A 23949-nucleotide genomic window follows, 5' to 3' on the forward strand; every position below is an offset into this window, starting at 1 on the left:
GTATAGATCTCCTGACCTCGTGATCTGCCCGCCTTGGCCTCCCAAAGTGCTGGGATTACAGGTGTGAGCCATCGCGTCCGACAACTCGCTCTTTAATTTTGACTTAAGTATTACATATACAAACAAGTCTCTTGATCTTGCCCATAAAACAGTTCCTGAAGCTTCTCAGTACTTGTTGCTTTCATATCAACCCTGCCTGGCTGTTAGTTCTTTTTTGTCAAGTAAGTTCAGACACAGAATAGTCTAAGCATTCTGGAGGAAGAGCTCTCTGAAATTAATTTAAAAATAAACTTCCTTAGAATTTGTGATTTTTTTGGGTCCATGTCTACATTTCCCAAATCTTCTTTCTTTATAATGATAAATTTAGTTAAATAGAAAAACCTCTCCTGCGGTAGGGCTGTTCATCTTTAAAAATAAAAGAAAAACCTTTTTGTGGAGGCAAAAGTAATGAGGGGGGAATGATTTTTTGTGTGTATATTCTGTGGTTTCCTTTTTTTTTTTGAGACAGAGTCTTGCTGCCACTCAGGCTGGAGTGCAGTGGCGTGATCTCGGCTCATTGCAACCTCTGCATTCCGGGTTAAGTGATTCTCCATTCTCAGCCTCCTGAGTAGCTGGGACCACAGGCGTCTGCCACCACGCCAACTAATTTTTGTATTTTTAGTAGAGATAGGGTTTCACCATATTGGCCAGGCTGGTCTTGAACTCCTGACCGCATGATCTGCCCGCCTCGGCCTCTCAAAGTGCTGGGATTACAGGCATGAGCCACCGCGCCTGGCCGATTTACTCATTCATGAATTCACATAACTCATCTATTAAATGTGTAACACATTGCCAATACCTATCCCACTGCTGCCGTTTAAATTTTCCTTCTGAACTCATCTTTATTTCATACCAAGGGCTTCAGAATTGGATTCGGGTTAAATGGTTTTCAACTTTTAGGGATAGTAGTTCGTTGTCTGCAAACATTAAAAGTGTTAAGCAACAGTAAAAGACAGGGCCTCTCAATTTGATTTTTTTCACTAATTTTTCTTAACATGTCTGTGACGTGCATTGTCTGTAAAAAGCGACGACACTCCCTTGTGTTTTCTAACAGCAAGCAAGTCTGCTGTGCTCCAGGGCTTTTCCTCCTTTGGCAGGTCGCTCCGTCTCCACTCGCCCCGAGAGCCTCTATTCCTCAGGCAATCCCTCTGACACCAACTTTTTACTTTACCAAGATATAAAATAACTTTGCTTGTTTATTTTCGGCGTCACTCCTCCTCATGCTTGTCCCTCACAGTTGAGCGGCGCTGACCTGCTCACTGCATTTCCGTTAAATAAACTCAGCATTTTCAGGTAGCCAAGACCGGCCATTCCCGGCCGGATGGGATATTATTGTAACTTTGCAGGACTCCGTACAAGTCGCGTGGAAAATGAATCTGCAGACGCTTGCTTGTTCTCCAGACAGAAACTCTGACCCCACACTCACCCTTCCCACCCCAATTCTCGCTCGAGTATTGAAAGGCCTGGGAACCCTCTCTCTAACTTTACCCAGAAAAGGCCCAAGTCGAGACTGGATCTCCCGCGCGGAGGACCCCGGCCCCGCCACGTCTATCGGCGTGCGTGACGCCAGCGCGCTTGCGCGCATGGAAGCCCGCCCCCCCCTCACATCCGGGGCCTGGGCGGCGGCAGGGCCGCCGCGCGGAGGTCACGTGGTTTCTTCCTTTCCGTCTTTGGCCGGCTGGGCGCGGGCGACTGCTGGCGAGGCGCGTGGAACCTTACGCTGGTTCCCCTTCGTCTCCTCTCCCGGCCCGGGACATTAGGGAGTTTGCTGACGCCGGGTGAGCTGAGACAGCCGCCAAAATGCCGGCCTATTTTCAGAGGCCGGAAAATGCCCTCAAACGTGCCAACGGTAAGTAGCTGATCCCCGGCGCGCCCGGCTGGGGCGGCCCGAGGCCTCGGAGGTCGAGAGCCCGGGCCTGCTTCCTACTGCTCCGCCGCCCGGCCTGCGGCGAGAGAGGAGACCGATGCGGCCTGTCCGCCGCCGTCCCAGCCCGTAGTTGGGCATGGGTTTCCTATTCCCTCCACCGACTGGGGTCTGGGAGGCGCGGAGCCCGGAACCGTCGCCCAGGGGCCCTTCCTTCCCCCCACCGCCTCAGGATGCGTCGCGGGGACCGCAGCCCGGGAGACAGCCTCTACCCGGGCCGGAGCTCCCTCCCCGCTGCCTGCCTCCGCTGGCTCTCTGGGTCCCAGGGGCTTTGGTCTGCTTAGGCCCCGCGCCCCTGGCCGCCATCTGGGAGTGCCGGGGAGTAGGAAATATGGCTCCCTCCCGGGGACAATGCTTGTGAGAGCCTCGGCTCCACCTCCTGCCTGGGCCGGGAGCCCTACGGACCCACCCCCGGCCTTCCCGCAGCCACCCTCGCTCTCTGAAGCCGCGCTCTGTGCTTTGCTGGGTCAGGGTCCACTTACCTTTCACCCAGCCGCTTTATATCCACTTAGGGGCCTCTGACCCATTTAACGTGATTCTTTTTTTTTTCTGGCATTCATTAGAAGCAGTCCGAAAGCCTGTTTCGAATCACTGAAGTTGGAATAGAGTTAACGTAAAGGGACTTCAGATCTCCTTTAAAGATAACGAAACGGGCCTAGAGAGAGGTTTCCCCAAGGTCACTCTGGGAGTTGTCGAGCCAAGAGAGTAAAACCAACGTCTCTTGACATTCAGATCACTCCTTTTTTTCTGCCCAGCACTGCTGTTCTACTATTGCTATTTCCATATGTGTGCTTTAAGCCTTTGGGGCTTGAGGGAAAAAGTTGTGTGCCCCGATCTCCAAGGCATTTGTTACGTTGGCGTTCTTAGGATGCACATGTTCTTGCTTGTCTCTTGTCTTAAGAAACTTTGTTTATGGTTTTTTCCCCCCCAACCAGGCATTTTTTTTTTTTTTTAATCATTAGGGCATGCATGGCTCTTATTTTCGTCTTTACTTCACCAAAACAAGTTTTGGGTCTTACCCATGTTGTAGATGAATATACCGTGTGAGTTACAGTCTCATGTTTGGAGAGCTTATTTTGTTAGGTTCTTTGAAAATACATCTCGTGAAAACGGCAGTTTGAGTCAGCACATAAACTGATAATCTGGCAGGACCAGAGATATGTTGGTCATATACTTTTTGTTTGAAAGTAACACTTTTGTAGGGGAGGGAACTGGTCTATGGAATAGGATAATTCCACATTTTGTGGAATGGAGTCATTGTTTTGGAAAACAAACTACAACATAGGTGTGATCACTAATTCATTCTAATGATAACTAGTGATCTAATGGTTAGAGCAAACAAGTTTTAGGATGTTAATTAATATATCAGAAAGAATAGATTGAAATGGAACTTTGTCACTATAAACCAAACTGTAGCAAAGTTTGACTTTTTGACGTTTGGAAACTTAGAATTTGTAGTGTACAAAATGACCTGCGTGAAATTACTACTCTGCATGGCTGTTGTCGATGTCTTACAGTCATCTCTACAAGCTTTGCCCAACAGATATTTTTTTTCCTCATGCTAGTAGGCCGAAGCACTATAATGGCCTAAGTATTACATATTTGTTCAGGCCTTGCTTCCTTCATTATTTCTTTTTGGAATCTTCGTAAGAACTTGATATAGAAAAGATATGTAATGTGCATCAAACATTTTTTTCCTGTTTCTAAATTGACATAGGCTTGGTTCATGAAGGGCAGGTCCAGGAAAGTATCTGAAATTAAAGTAGGCAAGATGAGGGGCACTGTTGAGGAAACTTTTAATTTTGCTTGTGTAGCTTTTTAGAAAAGACTGGACACCTTGCTTGCAGCCCTTTGAAGCTGTAGGATAGGGACGCATGGCTTACTGTCAGAGTAGAAATTCATGCCTTTGATCTTGTGAGGGATTGCTTCTCAAAGTGAGGTTGTGGATGGCCCAGCGCCGTGCTTCCAAAATCAGTGAAGGATCAAAGGGCATTTTCTTAATTGGAAATAATCTCATTTTATCTAAATGTTTTATATGTAACATTTGTGACCCAACAATATTTAGACCTAATCTATTGCATTACCTTAATGAAATGTAAATAAATTTAAGTAGAATAGTCGTTCAGGTCACCCTAAGCATATATATCAGCAAGTTTTTGGGAAAAGTTATAGTAATCATTCAGGAAGATTGGACCAGCAGTTACAGGCAAGAATTTGGATCCTGTAATCATTTGGAGAAGGCCCATTTTTTTGTATTACATAGTTAGCAGTGCCAAACTAAGTGCTGCTGACCTTATTATAGTTTATGCTCTATAACCAGTGCCTTTAAAAAATAAAGTTGTTATTAAGCCCACAGATTAACATTGTAGCTTATCTATTTGGTCTGTTGCACAAATAACCTATTAAAAATCAAGGACTGATATAAACTTTATATATACATACTTTCAGTAATCAATTTTATTTTATTTATTATTTATTTTTTTTTTTGAGACGGAGTTTCACTCTTGTTACCCAGGCTGGAGTGCAATGGCGTGATCTTGGCTCACCGCAACCTCCGCCTCCTGGGTTCAGGCAATTCTCCTGCCTCAGCCTCCTGAGTAGCTGGGATTACAGGCACGCGCCACCATGCCCAGCTAATTTTTTGTATTTGTAGTAGAGACGGGGTTTCACCATGTTGACCAGGATGGTCTCGATCTCTTGACCTCGTGATCCACCTGCCTCAGCCTCCCAAAGTGCTGGGATTACAGGCGTGAGCCACTGTGCCCGGCAGTAATGAATTTTAAAAGTATGCTCTGAATGCCCACCCATCTAGTAAGGTTTATAATTCTAGTTTTATTTTATTTTATTTTTTGAGACGGCTTCTCAGTCTGTCGCCAGGCTAGAATGCAATGACATGTTTTGTGGCTCACAGCAACCTCTGGTTTGCTGGTTCAAGCAATTCTGCTGCCTCAGCCTCCCAAGTAGCTGGGATTACAGGCATGCGCCACCACACTCAGCTAATTTTTGTATTTTTTTTTAGTAGAGACGGAGTTTCACCACGTTGCCCAGGATGGTCTTGATCTCATGACCTTGTGATCCGCCCGCCTCGGCCTCCCAAAATGTTCTGGGATTATAGACATGAGCTACTGCACCTGGCCATAATTCTAGATTTTAATTTTTATTTCTATAATAATTTGGAAGTCAATATTTAAGTATTGAAATAGAACCTTTAGTTTATGATAGTTCTTTCCAGCCTCAAAAGCTTCCCCTGGCCACCATTAAATAATTCAGAGGAACTAAATTCTTGTATACAAATTATGACAAAGGCGGAAGACTTACTGTCATGGATTATCATGAAAAATCCGTTCTTAGTCCAACTAATTTACTTATTTATTTTGAGACAGAGTCTTGCTCTGTTGGCCAGGCTGGAGTGCAGTGGCCTGATTTCGGCTCACTGAAACCTCCACCTCCCCGGCTCAAGTGATTCTCCTGCCTCAGCCTCGAGAGTAGCTGGGATTACAGGCAATGGTCACCACCCTCACCTAATTTTTTGTATTTTTAGTAGAGACAGGGTTTCACCATGTTAGTTAGGCTGATTTCAAACTTCTGACCTCAAAGTCAGTCATCCACCTCGGCCTCCCAAAGTGCTGGGATTACAGATGTGAGCCACTACACTCAGCCCCAACATTTTATTTTAAAAACATCCTTGGCCGGGCTCGGTGGCTCACGCCTGTAATCCTAGCACTTTGGGAGGCTGAGGTGGGTGGATCACCTGAGGTCAGGAGTTCATGACCAGCCTGGCCATCATGGTGAAACCTCATCTTTTTTGTTATAAAAAAAATTTAAATAAATGTAAAAAAAAAATCCTTGTCTATTCTTGTTTTCTTCTATTTTGTGGAGGAGGTGGTCTTTTAGAAACATATTTTTCAATATAATGTTTGCTGTGGCTTCAGATTATTTCAAAGTTATAAAGTACGGGATTTGAAATCATAAGTTTTTTTGAGATGGAGTTTCATTCTTGTTACCCAGGCTGGAGTACAGTGGCGCCATCTCAGCTCACTGCAACCTCTGTCTCCCTGGTTCAGGCGATTCTCCTGCCTCAGCTTCCCTAGTAGCTAGGATTGCAGGCATATGCCACCATGCCTGGCTAATTTTTGTATTTTTTTAGTAGAGATGGGGTTTGACTACGTTGTCCAGTCTGATCTGGAGCACTTGGCCTCAAGTGATCTGCTTACCTTGGCCTCCCAAAATGCTGGGATTACAGGTGTGAGCCACTGTGTCTGGCCAAGGAATCATAAGTTTTTATTGGCTGTTCAGGAAGTGAAAAATGGTTTCAGTTCCATGTCTAAACAAGCCCTTTTGAGATTAGGAGTTGGGTATAGTAGTTGCTGCTGTGATTTTCTTAAAGTATAAATTCAATTAAAGGCATTTACTCCCAAGTTTTTAGATAAGATACTATTTTTGTTAAATAGTTATGAAGGACACCTAATGTATTGTTAACATTTTATTTTATATTTCTGTTTTTTTTTGAGACAGTCTCCCTCTTGCCCAGGCTGGAGTGTAGTGGCGCAGTCTTGGCTCACCGCACCTCTATCTCCTGGGTTCAAGTGATTCCTGTGTCTCAGCCTCCTGAGTAGTTGGGATTATAGGCGTGTACTACCACACCCAGCTAATTTGTATTTTTAGTGGAGACAAAGTTTCACCATGTTGGCCAGGCTAGTCTCGAACTCCCTACCTCAAATGATCTACCCACCTTGGCCTCCCAAAGGGCTGATATTACAGATGTGAGCCAGGACGCCTGGCTGTACTATTAGATTTTAGAAAATATTATGTGCCCTGTAGGAAGAAGACTGGAATTTTTCCTCTACCACCCCTACCCCCCACTATCAGGAAAGACTTTTTTTTTTTTTTTTGAGATAGAGTCTCGCTCTATAGCGGAGACTGGAGTGCAGTGGCGTGATCTCGGCTCACTGCAGCGTCTGCCTCCGGTTCAAGCAATTCTCCTGCCTCAACTTTCTGGAATAGCTGGGATTACAGGCACACGCCACCATGCCCAGCTAATTTTTTTGTATTTTTGGTAGAGATGGGGTTTCACTATGTTGGCCAGACTGGTCTTGAAATCATGACCTTGTGATCCACCCTCCTCAGCCTCCCAAAGTGCTAGGATTACAGGCATGAGCCACCACGCCCGGCCAGGAAAGGCTTCTTTTAACAAAATATTTAGTTATATTACATCTTTGTTTCATTTAGTAAGTTTTTTTTTTTGGGGGGGGGGGTGGTAAGATTGACTCAATGAAAGATGGACTTTTTCATGCAGTGATGAAAGGGTTTGTCATTATTTGCATGTGAAAAATGTGATTTCGTATAAGGTATTGTGTAAAGATTTATTTCAGTATGTTTTGTGATTTATCCTGTTGCAGACTTTTTTATTTTTGAGATGAAGTTTCACTCTTGTTCTCAAGGCTGGAGTGCAATGGTGCGATCTTGGCTCCCTGTAACTTCCACCTCTGGGATTCAAGTGATTCTCCTGCCTCAGCCTCCCAAGTAGCTGGGATTACAGGTGTGCACCACCATGCCCCACTAATTTTTTGTATTTTTTTATTTTTGAGGCGGAGTCTCACTCTTGCCCAGGCTGGAGTGCAGTTGCATGATCTTGTTCACTGTAACCTCCACCTCCTTGGTTCAAGCAATTCCCCTGCTTCAGCTGATTTTTTTGTATTTTTAGTAGAGACTGGGTTTCACTATGTTGACCAGACTGGTCTTGAACTCCTGACCTCAGGCAATCTGTCCACCTGTTCCTCCCAAAGTGCCAGGATTACAGGCCTGAGCCACCGTGCCTGGCCATTTTTTATATTTTTAGTAGAGATAGGGTTTCACCATATTGGCCAGACTTGTCTCGAGCTCCTGACCCCAGGTGATCTGTCCATGTCAGCCTCCCAAGGTGCTGGGATTACAGGTGTGAGCCACCATGCTCGGCCACAAACTTTTTTTTTTTGAGACGGAATTTCGCTCTTGTTACCCAGGCTGGAGTGCAATGGCACGATCTCAGCTCACCACAACCTCCACCTCCTGGGTTCAGGCAATTCTCCTGCCTCAGCCTCCTGAGTAGCTGGGATTACAGGCACGCACCAACATGTCCAGCTAATTTTTTGTATTTTTAGTAGAGACGAGGTTTCACCATGTTGACCAGGATGGTCTCGATCTCTTGACCTCGTGATCCACCCGCCTCAGCCTCCCAAAGTGCTGGGATTACAGGCGTGAGCCACCGCGCCCGGCCACAAACTTTTTAATATATTGGAGAGGTGGAGTATTTTTTGTGGTTTTCCTGGAGGAAGGAATGTTGGGAAGCATCATTTCTGGAAGATATGATAGTTGAAAGAAGAAATGGTAGAAAGAGAATTATTGAATCTGCAGATCTAGTAAGCCCCCCAAATAAGGGACATGTTTGCCTATTGGTTGCCTAGCACAGAGTTAATAGTAGATAATGCTATATATTATCAGCTCTTAAAAGAAAAAGCATTCTGGCCAGGTGCAGTGGCTCACGCCTATAATTCCAGTACTTTGGGAGGCTGAGGCAGACAGATCACAAGGTTAGGAAATTGAGACCATCCTGGCTAGCATGGTGAAACACTGTCTCTACTAAAAATACAAAAAATTAGGTGGTGGCTATGGTGGCAGTGTGTGCCTGTAGTCCCAGCCACTCCGGAGGCTGAGGCAGGAGAATCGCTTGAAACTGGGAGGTGGAGATTTCAGTGAGCCGAGGTCATGCCACTGCACTCCAGCCTGAATGGTGGAATGAGACTCTTTTTCAAAAAAAAAAAAAAAATTCTTCTAAGGAAAATAATGATATTTTTGAAAAGGAGATATACATAGTGTTTTAAGACTTTTTTTTTTTAATAGTGTAAACTAGGGCCGGGCGCGGTGGCTCACGCCTATAATCCCAGCACTTTGGGAGGCCGAGGTGGGTGGATCACGAGGTCAAGAGATCGAGACCATCCTGGTCAACAAGGTGAAACCCCGTCTCTACTAAAACTATAAAAAAAAATTAGCTGGGCGTGGTGGCACGTGCCTGGAGTCCCAGCTACTCGGGAGGCTGAGGCAGAATTGCTTGAACCCGGGAGGCGGAGGTTGCGGTGAGCCGAGATCACGCCATTGCATTCCAGCCTGGGTAACAAGAGTGAAACTCTGTCTCAAAAAAAAAAAAAAAAAAAAAAGTGTAAACTAGTGTTTTAGTTCCCCCAAATTATTTTAAATGTTCAGTGAAAAGTTTGTGTGTGTCTGAAATTTGGCAATTAATGAATGTTAAGACGAATTTAACCAGTTGGTTTAGGTTAAGTAATCTCTTTCTCCCCCAGTCTATTAAGTGTACAAAAGAAAACAAAAGATGAGGAAATAAAAGGTATTTTTTTTTTTTGAGACAGAGTCTTGCTCTGTCACCCAGGCTGGAGTGCAGTGGGGCAATCTTAGCTCACTGCATCCTCCGCCTCCCAGGTGCAAGCGATTTTCCCTGCCTCAGCCTCCTGAGTAGCTGGGATTTCAGGTGCCCACCACCATGCCCAGCTCATTTTTGTATTTTTAGTAGAGCCGAGGTTTTGCCATGTTAGCCAGACTAGTCTCAAACTCCTGACCTCACGTAATCCACTCGCCTCAGCCTCCCAAAGTGCTGGAATTATAGGTGTGAGCCACCGCGCCTGGCTCCCTGTTGATTTTTAGTAACAACTAATGAACCAATGCTAACACATTATTAACTGAAATCCATTCTTTATTCAGATTTCCCCCCAACTTTTCCTAATGTCTTTTTCTGTCCTGGTATCCTATCCAGGTTACATTATATTTAATTGTCATGTTTCCTAAGTCTCCTCTTGACGGCTACAATTTCTCAGTCTTGTCTTTTGTTTTTTAAATAGTGGTGGGTACTTCTTCATGTCATTCCTTATTTTTGATGACATTAATAGTTTTGAGGAGTACTGGTCAGGTATTTTGTCAAGTGTCCTTTTTCTTAGTCCGTGGCTGCTGCTGACACAATACCACTGCTTGAACATTGTAAACATCGGGAATTTATTTCTTGAAATTCTTGAGGCTGGGAAGTCCAGGATCGAGATTTGTGACAAGACACCCACAGATTTGGTGTCTGGTGAAAGCTGGCTCTCCGCTTTTATGGTGGTGTTTTTCACTCCCTCTTCAGGAGTGGATGGACAAGCACTGCGTCCTCACACTGTGGAAGGGACTAGCTATTTCCCTCAAGCCCTTCCACAAGGCTCTGCCCTCATGACTACCTGTGGGCTCCACCTCTTAATCATCTTTTATTGAGAGTTAAGTTTTTCTTTTTTTCTTAATTTTTTTTTTTTTTTAAAATGGGGTTGTGGCTGGGCGCGGTGGCTCACGCCTATAATCCCAGCACTTTGGGAGGCTGAGGCGGGTAGATCATGAGGTCAAGAGATCGAGACTGTCCTTGTCAACAAGGTGAAACCCTGTCTCTACTAAAAATACAAAAAAAATTAGCTGGGCATGGTGGTGCGCGCCTGTAGTTCCAGCTACTCGGGAGGCTGAGGTAGGAGAATTGCTTGAATCCAGGAGGCGGAGGTTGCGATGAGCCGAGATCACGCCATTGCATTCCAGCCTGGGTAACAAGAGCGAAACTCCGTCTCAAAAAAAAAGAAAAAAAAGACGGGGTTTCACCATGTTGGTCAGGCTGTTCTTGAACTCCCGACCTCAGGTGATCTGCCCGCCTTGGCCTCAGAAGTGCTTGGATTACAGGCATGAGCCACTATGCCTGGCTGAGAGTTAACTTTTAATTCGAATTTTGGGCGGACACAAAACATTCAAACCATAGCATCCTTCAATTGGGGTTTGTCTATTTTTTTTCCCATACTTAGAATGGGGTAAATAAGTGGTGAGAGATTCCGTATTTAAACTTGATCTATAGAGTCAGTGCAGTTCAATTAAAATCCCAGTGAGTTATTTTGTAGATACCTACAGACTGATAATAAAATTTACAGTCCTGAAGAATAAAGTTGGAACACTCATTACCTGATTTTAAGACTTTAGTATAAGACATAGCAGTAATCAACACAGTGTGGTAGTGCTGAAAATTAGACACATTGGCTGGGTGCAGTGAGCTTCATTTCAGCACTTTGGGAAGCCGAGGTGGGCAGATCACCTCAGGTGTCGGGAGTTCAAGACCAGCCTGGTTAACACGGTGAAACCCCGTCTCTACTAAAAAATACAAAAATTAGCTGGGTGTGGTAGTGGGCACCTGCAAGGTAATCCCAACTACTTGGGAGGCTGAGGCAGGAGACACACTTGAACCCAGGAGGTGGAGGTTGCAGTGAACTGAAATCATGCCACTGTACTCCAGCCTGGGTGACAAGAGTGAGACTCTGTCTCAAAAAAGAAACAAAAGTGCCGAGCACACTGGCTTATGCCTGTAATCCCAGCACTTTGGGAGGCTGAAGCAGGAGAATCTCTTGAACCCAAGAGGTAGAGGTTGCAGTGAGCCGAGATTTCACCACTGCACTCCAGTCTGACTCGTCTCAAAAAAAAAAAAAAAATCTAGACACATTGATTAGTAGAGAATGATCAAAATAGAAAGCCCAGAAGTAGACTTACTTAACTATAGTTAACTGATCTTAAAGTAGCCAAGGCAATCTAATGTATTTCTCTACCTCAGATTGTAGCATGAACAAGTAGAAATTTCATTAACCAATTCAGTATGACTGTAAAGTCATATTTGAATTTTTCTGTGTTTGTAGTGGGAGATTTTTTTCTCCACTAGTCATTTCAGTTTCTGGAACTTTTTTTTTTTTAGATGGAGTCTTGCTCTGTCACCCAGGCTGGAGTGCAGCGGCGCAATCTCGACTCACTGCAACCTCTGCCTCCCAAGTTCAAGCGATTGTCCTGCCTCAGCCTCCCTAGTAGCTGGGACTATAGGTGTGTGCCGCTACGCCCGGCTAAATTTTGTATTTTTAGTAAAGACGGAGTTTCACCATGTTGGCCAGGCTGGTCTCGCACTCCTGACCTCTGGTGATCCACCTGCCTCGCCTTTCCAAAGTGTTGGGATTACAGGTGTGAGCCACTTCCCTTGGTCTGGAACTTTTAAATCACAGTGTAATACAGTGAAATTCAGTTATACTTATAGATCATGTTTTGATACCGTACAAATCTTTTTTTTTCTTTTTAAGATGGGATTTCACCATGTTGGTCAGGCTGTTCTTGAACTCCCAACCTCAGGTGATCCGCCCGATTTGGCCTCCAGAGTGCTTGGATTACAGGCGTGAGCCACCACGCCCGGCCTTACAGTACAAATCTCTTTATTGTTTTACCTTTGATAATTATGGCATATCTTTAGAAGTCAAAAATAACTGTAACCTAATAAAAAGTTGGAGTTGGGAAATTAAAACAGCTGGTTAAAAAAGTAAAGTTTAACCTGGCAGAGGAGACACCATGATCACGAAGGTGGTTCTCCCAGGGCGAGGCTTCCATTGCACTCCGGATGTGCTGACCCCTGCGATTTTCCCAAATGAGGGAAACTCAGCTGCATAATTTGTGGTAGTGGGGGATTGCGTTCGCACTTTCCCCTGGTTTAAAAATAAAAAAATTAAAAAAATAAAAAAAAATAAAAAAAGTAACGTTTAGACTTTTTGTAGTGTACATGACTAATTTTAATTCTACGTTTTTCAGAATTTCTTGAGGTTGGCAAAAAGCAGCCTGCTCTGGATGTTCTTTATGATGTTATGAAAAGTAAGAAACATAGAACATGGCAAAAGATACACGAGCCAATTATGTTGAAATACTTGGAACTTTGCGTGGATCTTCGCAAGAGCCACTTGGCTAAGGAGGGGTTATACCAGTATAAGAACATTTGTCAACAGGTACAAACAGAACTGGGTTGTATATTTTTAATAAGCGCTTTTAGTAATCTGCAGAAGAGCTAACCTTTCAAAGTTAATATATTGTATTTCTCTTAAAATTTGCCTTGAAAGCATAGTTCATAGGAAAAATAGTTTAAGTTCTGAAGAGTTTTTATGTTTTTGGATTAGGTGAACATAAAATCCCTAGAGGATGTGGTTAGGGCATATTTGAAAATGGCTGAGGAAAAAACTGAAGCTGCTAAAGAAGAATCCCAGCAGATGGTCTTAGATATAGAAGATCTGGATAATATTCAAACTCCTGAGAGGTATGTAGTTTAGACATCTAATAAATGCTTTGTTAATTTAGTGTTTTCCTTTACATGGGTCTTCATCTCTGTTTGAAATAGATGTTTATCAGAAAAAAATGTTAATCTTCGAAGTTTTGAATGTATGATAACCAATAAATTTATATAAGTAATAATCAAAATTCATAGAAGTGGAAAATGACAAGCCTTAAGATAGAAGGGCAAATGCTCATTTAAATGATCATAATGCAGATTGGGAATTCAGAGAGTAGATAGTGACACCTTTGCAGTGTATACAAAATTGTGGGAAGAATTTGCACTGTTTTCTGATGGAAATTGTTGGTTTTGGTTTTTAATCATATGGCAAAGTAGGAAACTGTCTAAAATTGCTTTCAACATTTTTTTCTGTCTTTGTAGTGTTCTCCTAAGTGCTGTAAGTGGTGAAGACACTCAGGATCGTACTGACAGATTACTTTTAACTCCATGGGTTAAATTCCTGTGGGAGTCTTACAGGCAGTGTTTGGACCTTCTTAGAAACAATTCTAGAGTAGAGCGTCTTTACCATGATATTGCCCAGCAAGGTAAGATGAGAAAATCAAATCTGAGTGACATACTGTGAAATTGACTGAGGAGTAAATTTTGCAAATGAACCCCTTTTCTGAAGAGTGCTTAAAATGAACTAGTTTTTATTCTTATTGAAGTGTTGGCATTCACATGAGTATTAAATGACTGAAGCCTGATGTAGTGGCTCATGCCTGTAATCCAGGCAGGCAGATCACTTGAGGTCAGGAGTTTTGGGGCAACCTGGCCAACATGGTGAAACCCCTTCTCTACTAAAAATACAGAAAAATTAGGTGGGCATGATGGTGCATGCCTGTAATTGCAACTACTCGGGAGGCTGAGATGGGAGGATTGCTTGAACCCCGGAGGTGGAGGTTGCAGTGAGCCAAGATGACACCACTACACTCCAGCCTTGGTAACAGCAAGACTCCGTCTCAAAAAAAAAAAGAAACACCAAAAATGACTGAATAAGAAATTTGGTTTACTCATTAAAGGAGTTTTGTGTGAATTGTATTTAATTGATGTCTGAAAGATCTTTTGTTTTTCTTTTTACACAAACATTGGTAACAGTGAAAGACATTTTACAGTCATTTTGGAATTCTCCGTGTGACTGGAACAATAAACTGGCCCCCCCCGCCGCTTTTTTTTTTTTTTAAATAGGAAACTCAAGTAACCTACTTTTGCTTTTTTTTAAAATTTATTTTATTTATTTTTATTTTATTTATTTTTTCTTTTTTTTTAAGACAGGGTTTCACCATGTCGGTCAGGCTGGTTTTGAACTCCCGACCTCAGCCGCCTTGGCCTCCAAAGTGCTTGGATTACAGGCGTGAGCCACTACACCCGGCCCTAAAATTTATTTTTAAAAAAAGAGCTAGGGTCTTGCTTTGTTGCCCAGGCTGGTCTTAGACTTCTGGACTCAAGTGATCCTCTTGCTTTGGCCTCCCTACGTGCTGGGATTACAGCTGTGCCCAACCTAAATTTTCACTTTAAACACAAGTAAATTTGGATTTTTTACTAGCTGTTGATATAAATATGAACTTGAAGTTAAGCTGCATCTCCATTTTAGGCCTGTTAAAATAGACATACTATTTTTTTTTTTTTTTTGAGACAGAGTCTCGCTCTGTCACCAGGCACCAGGCTGGAGTGCAGTGGCGCAATCTCGGTTCACTGCAACCTCCCCCTCCCATGTTTAAGCAATTCTGCTTCAGCCTTGCGAGTAGCTGGGATTATAGGTGCTCGCCACCACGCCTAGTTAATTTTTGTATTTTTAGTAGAAATGGGGTTTCACCATGTTGGCCAGGATAGTCTCGATCTCTTGACCTCGTGATCCGCCCGCCTCGGCCTCTCAAAGTGCTGGGATTACAGTCATGAGCCACCGCGCCCAGCCTAGGCATACTATTTCTTTTTTTTCGAGATGGAGTTTCGCTCTTGTTGCCCAGGCTGGAGTGCAATGGCATGATCTCAGCTCACTGCCACCTCCGCCTCTGGGTTCAGGCGATTCTCCTGCCTCAGCCTTTTGAGTAGCTGGGAGTACAGGTGCATGTCACCACGCCCAGCTAATTTTGTATTTTTAGTGGAGATGGGGTTTCTCAATGTTGACCAGGCTGGTCTTGAACTCCTCACCTCAGGTGATCTGCCCGCCTCAGCCTCCCAAAGTGCTGGGATTACAGGCGTGAGCCACTGCGTCCGGCCCTAGACTTAATATTTTTAAGGGCAAAGGAAATCTAAAAAAATTCTGATATTACATATGTGACAGTAAAAAATTAATATGTGCATTTAAATGACAGAAAAAGTAGTTCATACATGCATCTACGTAACCTGTTGAAATTAGGTTACCATAAGCCCTCAATTTGTGTTATATAGTTTTAGTTAGTATGGAACCTTGTTGCTTTCTATGTAAGTTAGATATCAAAGTTCATCAGATTTCAGACTAGAATTTCTTAGAATTTAAAGTGATGGGTCTTTGAAAGTTGACTCTTAGATCTAAATTTTAGTTTCCTATTTGTAAACTGCCAGAACCATGTTTTAGTTCTAGGCAAGGACTGATGATTATGTCTTTGGTTTTGTTAGGGGTTCACTCAAAAAGGTAGTCTGGATAAAATAAGTTGATTGTCACTGTATCACAAAGACCAATGATGAGTTTGGGGAATCCTATTAAAATAACTGATTTTAATATGTGAAATAAAACCTATTCAAATATTTAAGTAGACAGTGGAAGGTACCTAATATATTTTACAATTATGCTTATAGCTTTCAAATTCTGCCTCCAATACACGCGTAAGGCTGAATTCCGTAAACTGTGTGACAATTTGAGAATGCACTTATCGCAGATTCAGCGCCACCATAACCAAAGTACGGCAATCAATCTTAATAATCCAGAGAGCCAGTCCATGCATTTGGAAACCAGACTTGTTCAGTTGGACAGTGCCATCAGCATGGAATTGTGGCAGGTGTGTTGGAACTATTAGCTTTTCTTTCTAGAAATAATAGTTTGTGTTACTTTTTTACCCCCTTAATGAATAGCTTCATCTTGGTATGCATTGGTTAATTTCAGTAGATAAGGTAAGGGATTAAAATTGCCTGATGGTCTGTGAAAAGTTCCCAACAAGAAATCTCAGAATATTTTCGTTTTAGTTGGCTTTTATGAATTCTGGACCAAACCATGTAATATCTTTCAGACGCAGTTTCTTGGCATATAAAACAATACGTCGCTAGTACTGCTCAAATGTGGTTTCATGACTGGTGTCATTTGTGAACTGTCTGGTCTGTGATGAAATAAGTATAGAGGAGAAAAGCGTATGCAGAGTTTCTTAGTAGGAATTTTATTGTAAATTTTTCTTGTGTTTACTATGATAAAAATTGAGCTTTTTCTGTTGCATTTTTGTGGTAATTTTGTATTTTATATTATTTGGTAAGAGGTTAGAAATTAAAAAAAACAAAAACAAAAACAAACGAATCCTTTACTACTGGTTGTTGCAGAAGTGCTGCTATAGGTGATTTCGAGATTTCTTAATGCGGCTTTAGCTGACTGTCGTGCATTGGAGACTACCTGGCCCTTCTCTAAGAATTCTACAAAGATATTCCATACAATTGTGTAGTCATGTGACTTTGAAGTCTTTTATATATTTGACGGACAATATTTTATTGAAATTATAGAGGAGGAAACTAAAAATTGGGAGTCTTTGAGCCAAGTGAAACTGATTACATGTCATGTTCTTCCCCATATTTCCTTTTCTGTAGGGACACCTATCTTAAAATACTACCAGTAGAAGATAAGTAAACATGCTCATTATAGAAAAAAATGTATAAGTTAAGAGAAATATTCATCCATTATCTTATCACTGAGAAATAACTTGTTGTATATCCTTCTAGATTTTTTTCTTATTGCCCCGAGTGATGGGATAATATGCAAATATTTTCTTTAGTCTGCTCTGTCTACTTTCCAGTATTTCCTAAAGAACTTTAAAGAGTTTAAGGAGTTCGTGTTTTTGTAATTATGGCAGTTTTCTAAAATATATCAGATTATTAAATTATACATGAATAAAGAGAACCACACATCAAGGTATTTTATTTGCTATTTTTATGTTTTCCATGTTGTAGATTTTATAGAAATTTGAATTAGATTTTTTTTTATGTTATAGAATGCAGTGACTTTAATTTATACTACTAATTTTAGGAAGCGTTCAAAGCTGTGGAAGATATTCATGGCCTATTCTCCTTGTCTAAAAAACCACCTAAACCTCAATTGATGGCAAATTACTATAACAAAGTCTCAACTGTATTTTGGAAATCTGGAAATGCTCTTTTTCATGCATCTACACTCCATCGTCTTTACCATCTTTCTAGAGAAATGAGAAAGAATCTTACACAAGATGAGATGCAAAGGTACGAACGTTATAGTTGGATAATGTTGAAATTCTGTAACAAATACCGTCTGTATGACATGGTGGTATATTGTAGGCCATGGTTTTTCAGCCTCTGCGCTATTGACATTTTGGGTTGGATAATTCTTAGTTGTCGGGCTGTCCTGTGTACTGCATGCAGGTTGTTGAGCAGCATCCCCAGCTTCTACCCATTAGATGCCAGTAGCAACCACCCCCAGTTGTGACTACCACAGATGTCTCAAGACATTGCCCTTCCTGAACAGTATTCTTGGTCTTCAGTAGTTTGACAAGTAATCCCACTAAAAGCCCAATTGAGATATTTGAATATTACGAAAAATACATTTAATGGATGAGCTTTCTACAGGTATTTAAAATCTATTTTTTTTTTTTGAGATGGAGTCTCTCTTGTTGCCTATACTGGAGTGCAATGGTGTGATCTCAGCTCACTGCAACCTCCACCTTCCAGGTTCAAGAGATTCTCCTGCCTCACCCTCCCCAGTAGCTGGCATTACAGGCATGCCCACCCCGCCTGGCTAATTTTGTATTTTTAGTAGAGACAGGGTTTCACCATGTTGGTCAGGCTAGTCTCGAACTCCTAACCTCAGGTGATCTGCCCACCTTGGCCTCCCAAAGTGCTGGGATTACAGGTGTGAACCACCATGCCTGGCTATTCTTAGAACAATAGAAAATGGAGATAAATGCTGCTGCTGCTGCTGCTGCTTTTTTTTGTTGTTGTTGAGATAGAGACTCGCTCTTATCGCCCAGGTTGGAGTGCAATGTTGTGATCTTGGCTCACTGCAACCTCTGTCTCCCTGGGTTAAAGTTTCTCCTGCCTCAGCCTCCCGAATAGCTGGGATTACAGGCGTGTGCCACCATGCATAGCTAATTTTTTGTATTTTTGGTAGAGACAGGGTTTCACCATGTTTTTTCAGAGTTCGGCTGGTCTCGAACTCTGGTCCTCAGGTGATCCTCCTGCCGTGGCCTCCCAAAGTGCTGGGATTACAGGCGTGAGCCACCATGCCCAGCAAGGTAAATACTTCTATCAAGTAATTTTTTCCTGATTTTAAAATATTAACTGTAGACTATTTGGGACATGTTTATTCTCGTATAAATACATATGAATATGAAAAGAAGGGTCTATAACCTAACAACCTATAGACTACTTTTTCCCTGTACTCCATGTGTTCAGAGACGTTTCTAGCAACAAACTACAGAAATGCGCCCTGAAGGCGTAGTCTTCCATTTTATTTTTTTTTTAACATTATGTATAATCTGTTTTCTGTCACTTTAAAAAAATACATTTCTGGCCGGGCATGGTGACTCATGCCTGTAATCCCAGCACTTTGGGGAGGCCGAGGTGGGAGATTACTTGAGGTTAGGAGTTCAAGACCAGCCTGGCCAACATGGTAAAACCCCATCTTTACTAAAAATATAAAAATGAGCTGGGTGTGGTGGCGTGCACATGTAATTCCAGCTACTTGGGAGGCTAAAGCAGGAGAAAGGCTTGAATGAAAGGCTTGAACCCAGGAGGCGCAGGTGGTAGTGAGCCGAGATTGTGCCTCTGCACTCCAGCCTGGGCGATAGAGCAAGACGACTTCTCAGAAAAAAAAAAAGCGCTATTGTATTTACACAACACATATACCACCTGTTTTTTTTGTATTGGTAGACCAGTTATTTTGGTATCCAGTATAATTATGTACAGCAAATTGTCTTAGGTAAAACTATTTAGAGCAATTCATGAGAAAAATTAAATGAATCCTGCTAGTATATTTTGTTTTTTTCTTTCTCTCCTTTGTTCTGTTTTTCTTTCCTTTCTGATAGAGTCTTCCTTGTTCCGGCTGGGGTATAGTGGTGTGATTGTAGCTCACTGCATGCATCCTTGAGCTCCTGGGCTCAGGCGATTCTAATACCTCAGTCTTTTGAGTAGCAAGGACTCCAGGAGAGCACCACTATGTTTATAGTGGTGCTATAAACATAGTGGTGCTATGTTCCAGCTAATGTTTATTTTTTTGTGGAGACAGGCTCTCGTTATGTTACCCCGGCTGGTCTCAAAGCTTCCGGTCTCAGATGATCTTCCTGCTTTAGCCTCCCAACGTGTTGGGATTTTTTTTTTTTTTTTCAGATGGAGTTTTGCTCTTGTTGCCCAGGCTGGAGTGCAATGATGCCATCTCCGTTCACTCCAACCTCTGCCTCCTGGGTTCAAGCTATTCTGCCTCAGCCTCCCAAGTAGCTGGGATTACAGGCATGTGCCACCACACCTGGCTAATTTTATATTTTTAGTAGAGACAGGGTTTCTCCATGTTGGCCAGGCTGGTCTCAAACTCCCAATCTCAGGTGATCTGCCTGCCTCGGCCTCCCAAAGTGCTAGTATTACAGGCATGAGCAAGCCACCACGTCTGGCTAATTTTGCATTTTTAGTATAGATGGGATTTCTTCATGTTGATCAGGCTGGTCTCGAAATCCCAACCTCAGGTGATCTGTCCGCTTTCACCTCCCAAAGTGTTGGGATTACAGGCCTGAGCCACCGTGCCTGGCCACGTGTTGGGATTTATAGGATGAGCCACTGTGCCTGTCTACTAGTATATTTTCTTAGAAACTTTTGAGGACGGTGTCCATTATGGCATCCACTGTCACTTATGTAATTCACATCCTTTTTTTTTTTTTTTTTTGAGTTTTGCTCTTGTTGTGCAAGCTGGAGTGCAATGGCATGATCTTGGCTCACTGCAGCCTCCGCCTCCTGGGTTCAAGCGGTTCTCCTGCCTTAGCCTCCTGAGTAGCTGGAAATAAAGGCGTGCGCCACCACGCCCAGCTAATTTTTCTCCCTCTTTTTTTTTTTTTTTTTTGTATTTTTAGTCAAATGGGTTTCATCATGTTAGCCAGGCTGGTCCTGAACTCCTGACTTCAGGTGATCCACCTGCTTCGGCCTCCCAAAGTGCTGAGATTACAGGCGTGAGCCACCATGCCCGGCCCACATCTATTTGTTATGAGAAGAACATGTTCTTCAAGACACCTTTCAGAGAATACTGTAATAATAGTAAGCATTAGGCTGTCCAGCCCTTTGTACATTATTTGGTTTAATTTTTGCAATAGCCTTATAACTCAGAAAATTAAGTATCTTGCCTTAAGGTCACAGTCTTGGAAATGGTGAAAGGGAGATTCTAGCCCTTTGACTCCAGAGCCCACAATCTTTGGAGTCTTGCTGTGCTCTGAATGCAGCCTGATTTCTTTTCTTTCAGGGATGTGAAAATTTAACTTCTGGTTCCTGTCTACTCCTCTCCCTCACTACTACCATAATAGTGTTCATTTGTGATTTTTTTTTTTTTTTTTTGAGTTGAAGTTTCGATGTCACCATGCTGGAGTGCAGTAGTGTGGTCTCGGCTCACTGTAACCCCGTCTCCTGGGTTTAAGCTATTTTCCTGCCTCAGCCTCCCAAGTAGCTGGGACTAGGGGCATGCACCACCACGCCCAGCTAATTTTTATACTTTGAGTAGAGGCGGGGTTTCACCATTTTGGCCAGGATGGTCTTGATCTCCTGACCTGGTAATCTGCCTGCCTTGGCCTCCCAAAGTGTGGGATTACAGACATGAGCCACCATGCCCGGCACACTTGTGATTCTTACGGTTTTTTCTCCCTTATTGTCATTCATTTCTTTTTTTTTTTTTTTTTTTTTTTTTTTGAGACGGAGTTTCGCTCTTGTTACCCAGGCTGGAGTGCAATGGCGCGATCTCGGCTCACCGCAACCTCCGCCTCCTGGGTTCAGGCAATTCTCCTGCCTCAGCCTCCTGAGTAGCTGGGATTACAGGCACGCGCCACCATGCCCAGCTAATTTTTTTTTTTGTATTAGTAGAGACGGGGTTTCACAATGTTGACCAGGATGGTCTCGATCTCTTGACCTCGTGATCCACCCGCCTCGGCCTCCCAAAGTGCTGGGATTACAGGCTTGAGCCACCGCGCCCGACCTGTCATTTATTTCTTTAGGTTTTTTTTTTTTTTTTTTTTTTTGAATATGGAGTTCATTCTGCCGCCCAGGATGGAGTGCAGTGGCATAATCTCAGTGCACTGCAACCTTCACCTCCTTGGTTCAAGTGATTCTCCTGCCTCAGCCTCCTGAGTTGCTGGGATTATGGACGCCCGCCACCACCCCAGCTGACTTTTCTATTTTTAGTAGAGATGGGGTTTCACCATGTTGGCCAGGCTGACAGCAGTATAGTGTTATCCTGACCTCAGGTAATCTGCCCGCCTCAGCCTTCCATAGTGCTGGAATTACAGGCGTGAGCCACTGCACCGAGCCATTTCCTTAGTTTTTAAAGCTGCCTTAATTTTGTAGGGAAGTATGAGGTATATGAATGTGCCTTTTCTGCCATTTAATCACAGTCTTTTTCTGTAGCTTGAAAACACTGACAATACTGAGCGGACAGATGAAGTTCTGATTCTCCAAGTATTCATTTAAACATAGTCTGTTTCTCTTACTCCCATGCTTTGATGGGATAATATTTATGAGTGTAGTGCACTGTGGCAATGCACACGTTCTGTCACTTTCCATACCATAATCTTATGGTATGGAAAGCACCGTATCATAAGATTAAAGAGAAGTGCTTTCCTGTTTATCAAGTGTCATTTACAAACCTAACAGGTTTAAAACTTTGTTCTCTGTAGAATGTCTACTAGAGTCCTTTTAGCTACTCTTTCCATCCCTATTACTCCTGAGCGTACGGATATTGCTCGACTTCTGGATATGGATGGCATAATAGTTGAAAAACAACGTCGCCTTGCAACGCTACTAGGTCTTCAAGCCCCACCGACACGAATTGGCCTTATTAATGATATGGTTAGTATTAATTTGCATTTTTATAGCTTTGGGCAGAAAACTTTGTGATCAAGTTTAATACCCATGGTTAAATACTAGGAATTCTGATTCATTGCCAGGGGATTCTGATGTATAGACAGGGAAGCACTGGTGTCAATCACTGTTCAGTTGAGGCAGTTCGCTCCAGTGGGTGAGCTGGGCTTAAATTGTTGGGAGTTTTGATGTAGGAGGACTTGGGTTGGCTCTGAGGAATACTGTGGACCATTCAGTAAGAGAAGAAGTATTGATGGGCAAGAAGGGTCATGGCTTATTTCATGGAGGCTCTAGGAAAACTAAGCTGTGTGTGGGAAATATGAAGAGGCTAGGTGTGTTAGTATGTTCTCACACTGCTATAAAGAAATACCTGAGGCCGTCTGCGGTGACTCAAGAATGTAATCCCAGCACTTTGGGAGGCTGAAGTGGGCGGATCACCTGAGGTCAGGAGTTAGAGACCAGCCTAGCCAACATGGTGAAACCCAGTCTCTACTAAAAATACAAAAATTAGCTGGGTGTGGTGGTGCATGCGTGTAATCGCAGCTACTCAGGAGGCTGAGTCAGGAGAATCTCTTGAACTCGGGAGGCGGAGGTTGCAGTGAGCTGAAATCATGCCACTGCACTCTGGCCTGGGCGACAGAGTCAGACTCTGAAACAAACAGTCAAACAAAAAAATATCTGAGATTGGGTAATTTATAAAGAAAACAGGTTTAATTGGCTTATGGTTCCACAGGCTGTATAGGAAGTACAGTTGCTTCTGTATCTGGGAAGGCCTCAGGAAAATTACTGTCATGGTGGAAGGCGAAGGGGAAACAGGCATGACTTATATGGCTGGAGCAGGAGGAAGAGAGAGTGGGGGAAGGTACCACACACACTTATTTTTTTTTGCTCGAAATGGAGTCTTGCTCTGTTACCCAGGCTGGAGTACAGTGGCATGATCTCAGCTCATTTGCAACCTCCACCTCCTGGGTTCAGGAGATTCTCCTGCCTCAGCCTCCCCGGTAGCTCGAATTACAGGCACCCACCACCGTACCCAGCTAATTTTTGTATTTTTAGTAGAGACAGGGTTTCACCATCTTGGCCAGGCTGATCTTGAACTCCTGAACTCATGATCCACCTGCTTCAGCCTCCCAACTACTGGAATTACGGTGTGAACCACTGTGCCCAGCCCAGATATGTGTATCTTTCGGTGTTTCACACTGATGGAATCTTCCGTTCAGTGGAAATTTGAGTGCCTATTAATGTGCCTAGCAGGTGAAACTGAAGGCAGAAGTTGTATTCCAGGTGAGCTTAGATTGTAGGGATTCTCATCATGACAGTGTGAGTTGGTGGTTATTGTAATCACCTCCAGTCGATTACTTTGGGATAATAGAAAAAGAGGGGTAAGTACTAGAGAAAAGTATTAAGGAAAAATCAACTTGGCTGTATGTTTACCAAAAATGGAATTTAAATCATTAACGGTCTCTAATTATTCACTAATAGAGCAATTAAAGAAATCAGGAAGATAATGGCAAGCTCTCTTAGATATTTTTAAAATGTATTCTGAGAAAACACCTGTAGTCACTCT

At 42.9% G+C, this 23949-nt stretch overlaps 1 protein-coding gene and 1 non-coding gene across 2 annotated transcripts in view; both read left to right on the top strand.

The window, feature by feature from the left end:
• The first annotated feature begins 1738 nt into the window (after positions 1 to 1738).
• Positions 1739 to 23949, top strand: part of EIF3A (eukaryotic translation initiation factor 3 subunit A) — a 52729-nt gene continuing 30518 nt past the window's right edge. The window contains exons 1-7 of the mRNA XM_012448055.3: positions 1739 to 1888; positions 12623 to 12813; positions 12982 to 13118; positions 13515 to 13678; positions 15909 to 16108; positions 17335 to 17543; positions 22199 to 22370. Of these exons, the coding sequence (XP_012303478.1) occupies positions 1840 to 1888; positions 12623 to 12813; positions 12982 to 13118; positions 13515 to 13678; positions 15909 to 16108; positions 17335 to 17543; positions 22199 to 22370 (1122 nt within the window). The 5' untranslated portion in view covers positions 1739 to 1839. The remainder of the gene's footprint in view (positions 1889 to 12622; positions 12814 to 12981; positions 13119 to 13514; positions 13679 to 15908; positions 16109 to 17334; positions 17544 to 22198; positions 22371 to 23949) is intronic.
• On the top strand, positions 12361 to 12522 carry LOC135274106 (U1 spliceosomal RNA). Its single transcript, XR_010341914.1, has one exon. It is a non-coding gene; the product is annotated as a U1 spliceosomal RNA (small nuclear RNA).

This window comes from Aotus nancymaae, unplaced genomic scaffold, assembly GCF_030222135.1.
Source record: "Aotus nancymaae isolate 86718 unplaced genomic scaffold, 86718_ANA_hifiasm-v0.15.2.pri h1tg000010l, whole genome shotgun sequence".
Taxonomy (NCBI): domain Eukaryota; kingdom Metazoa; phylum Chordata; class Mammalia; order Primates; family Aotidae; genus Aotus; species Aotus nancymaae.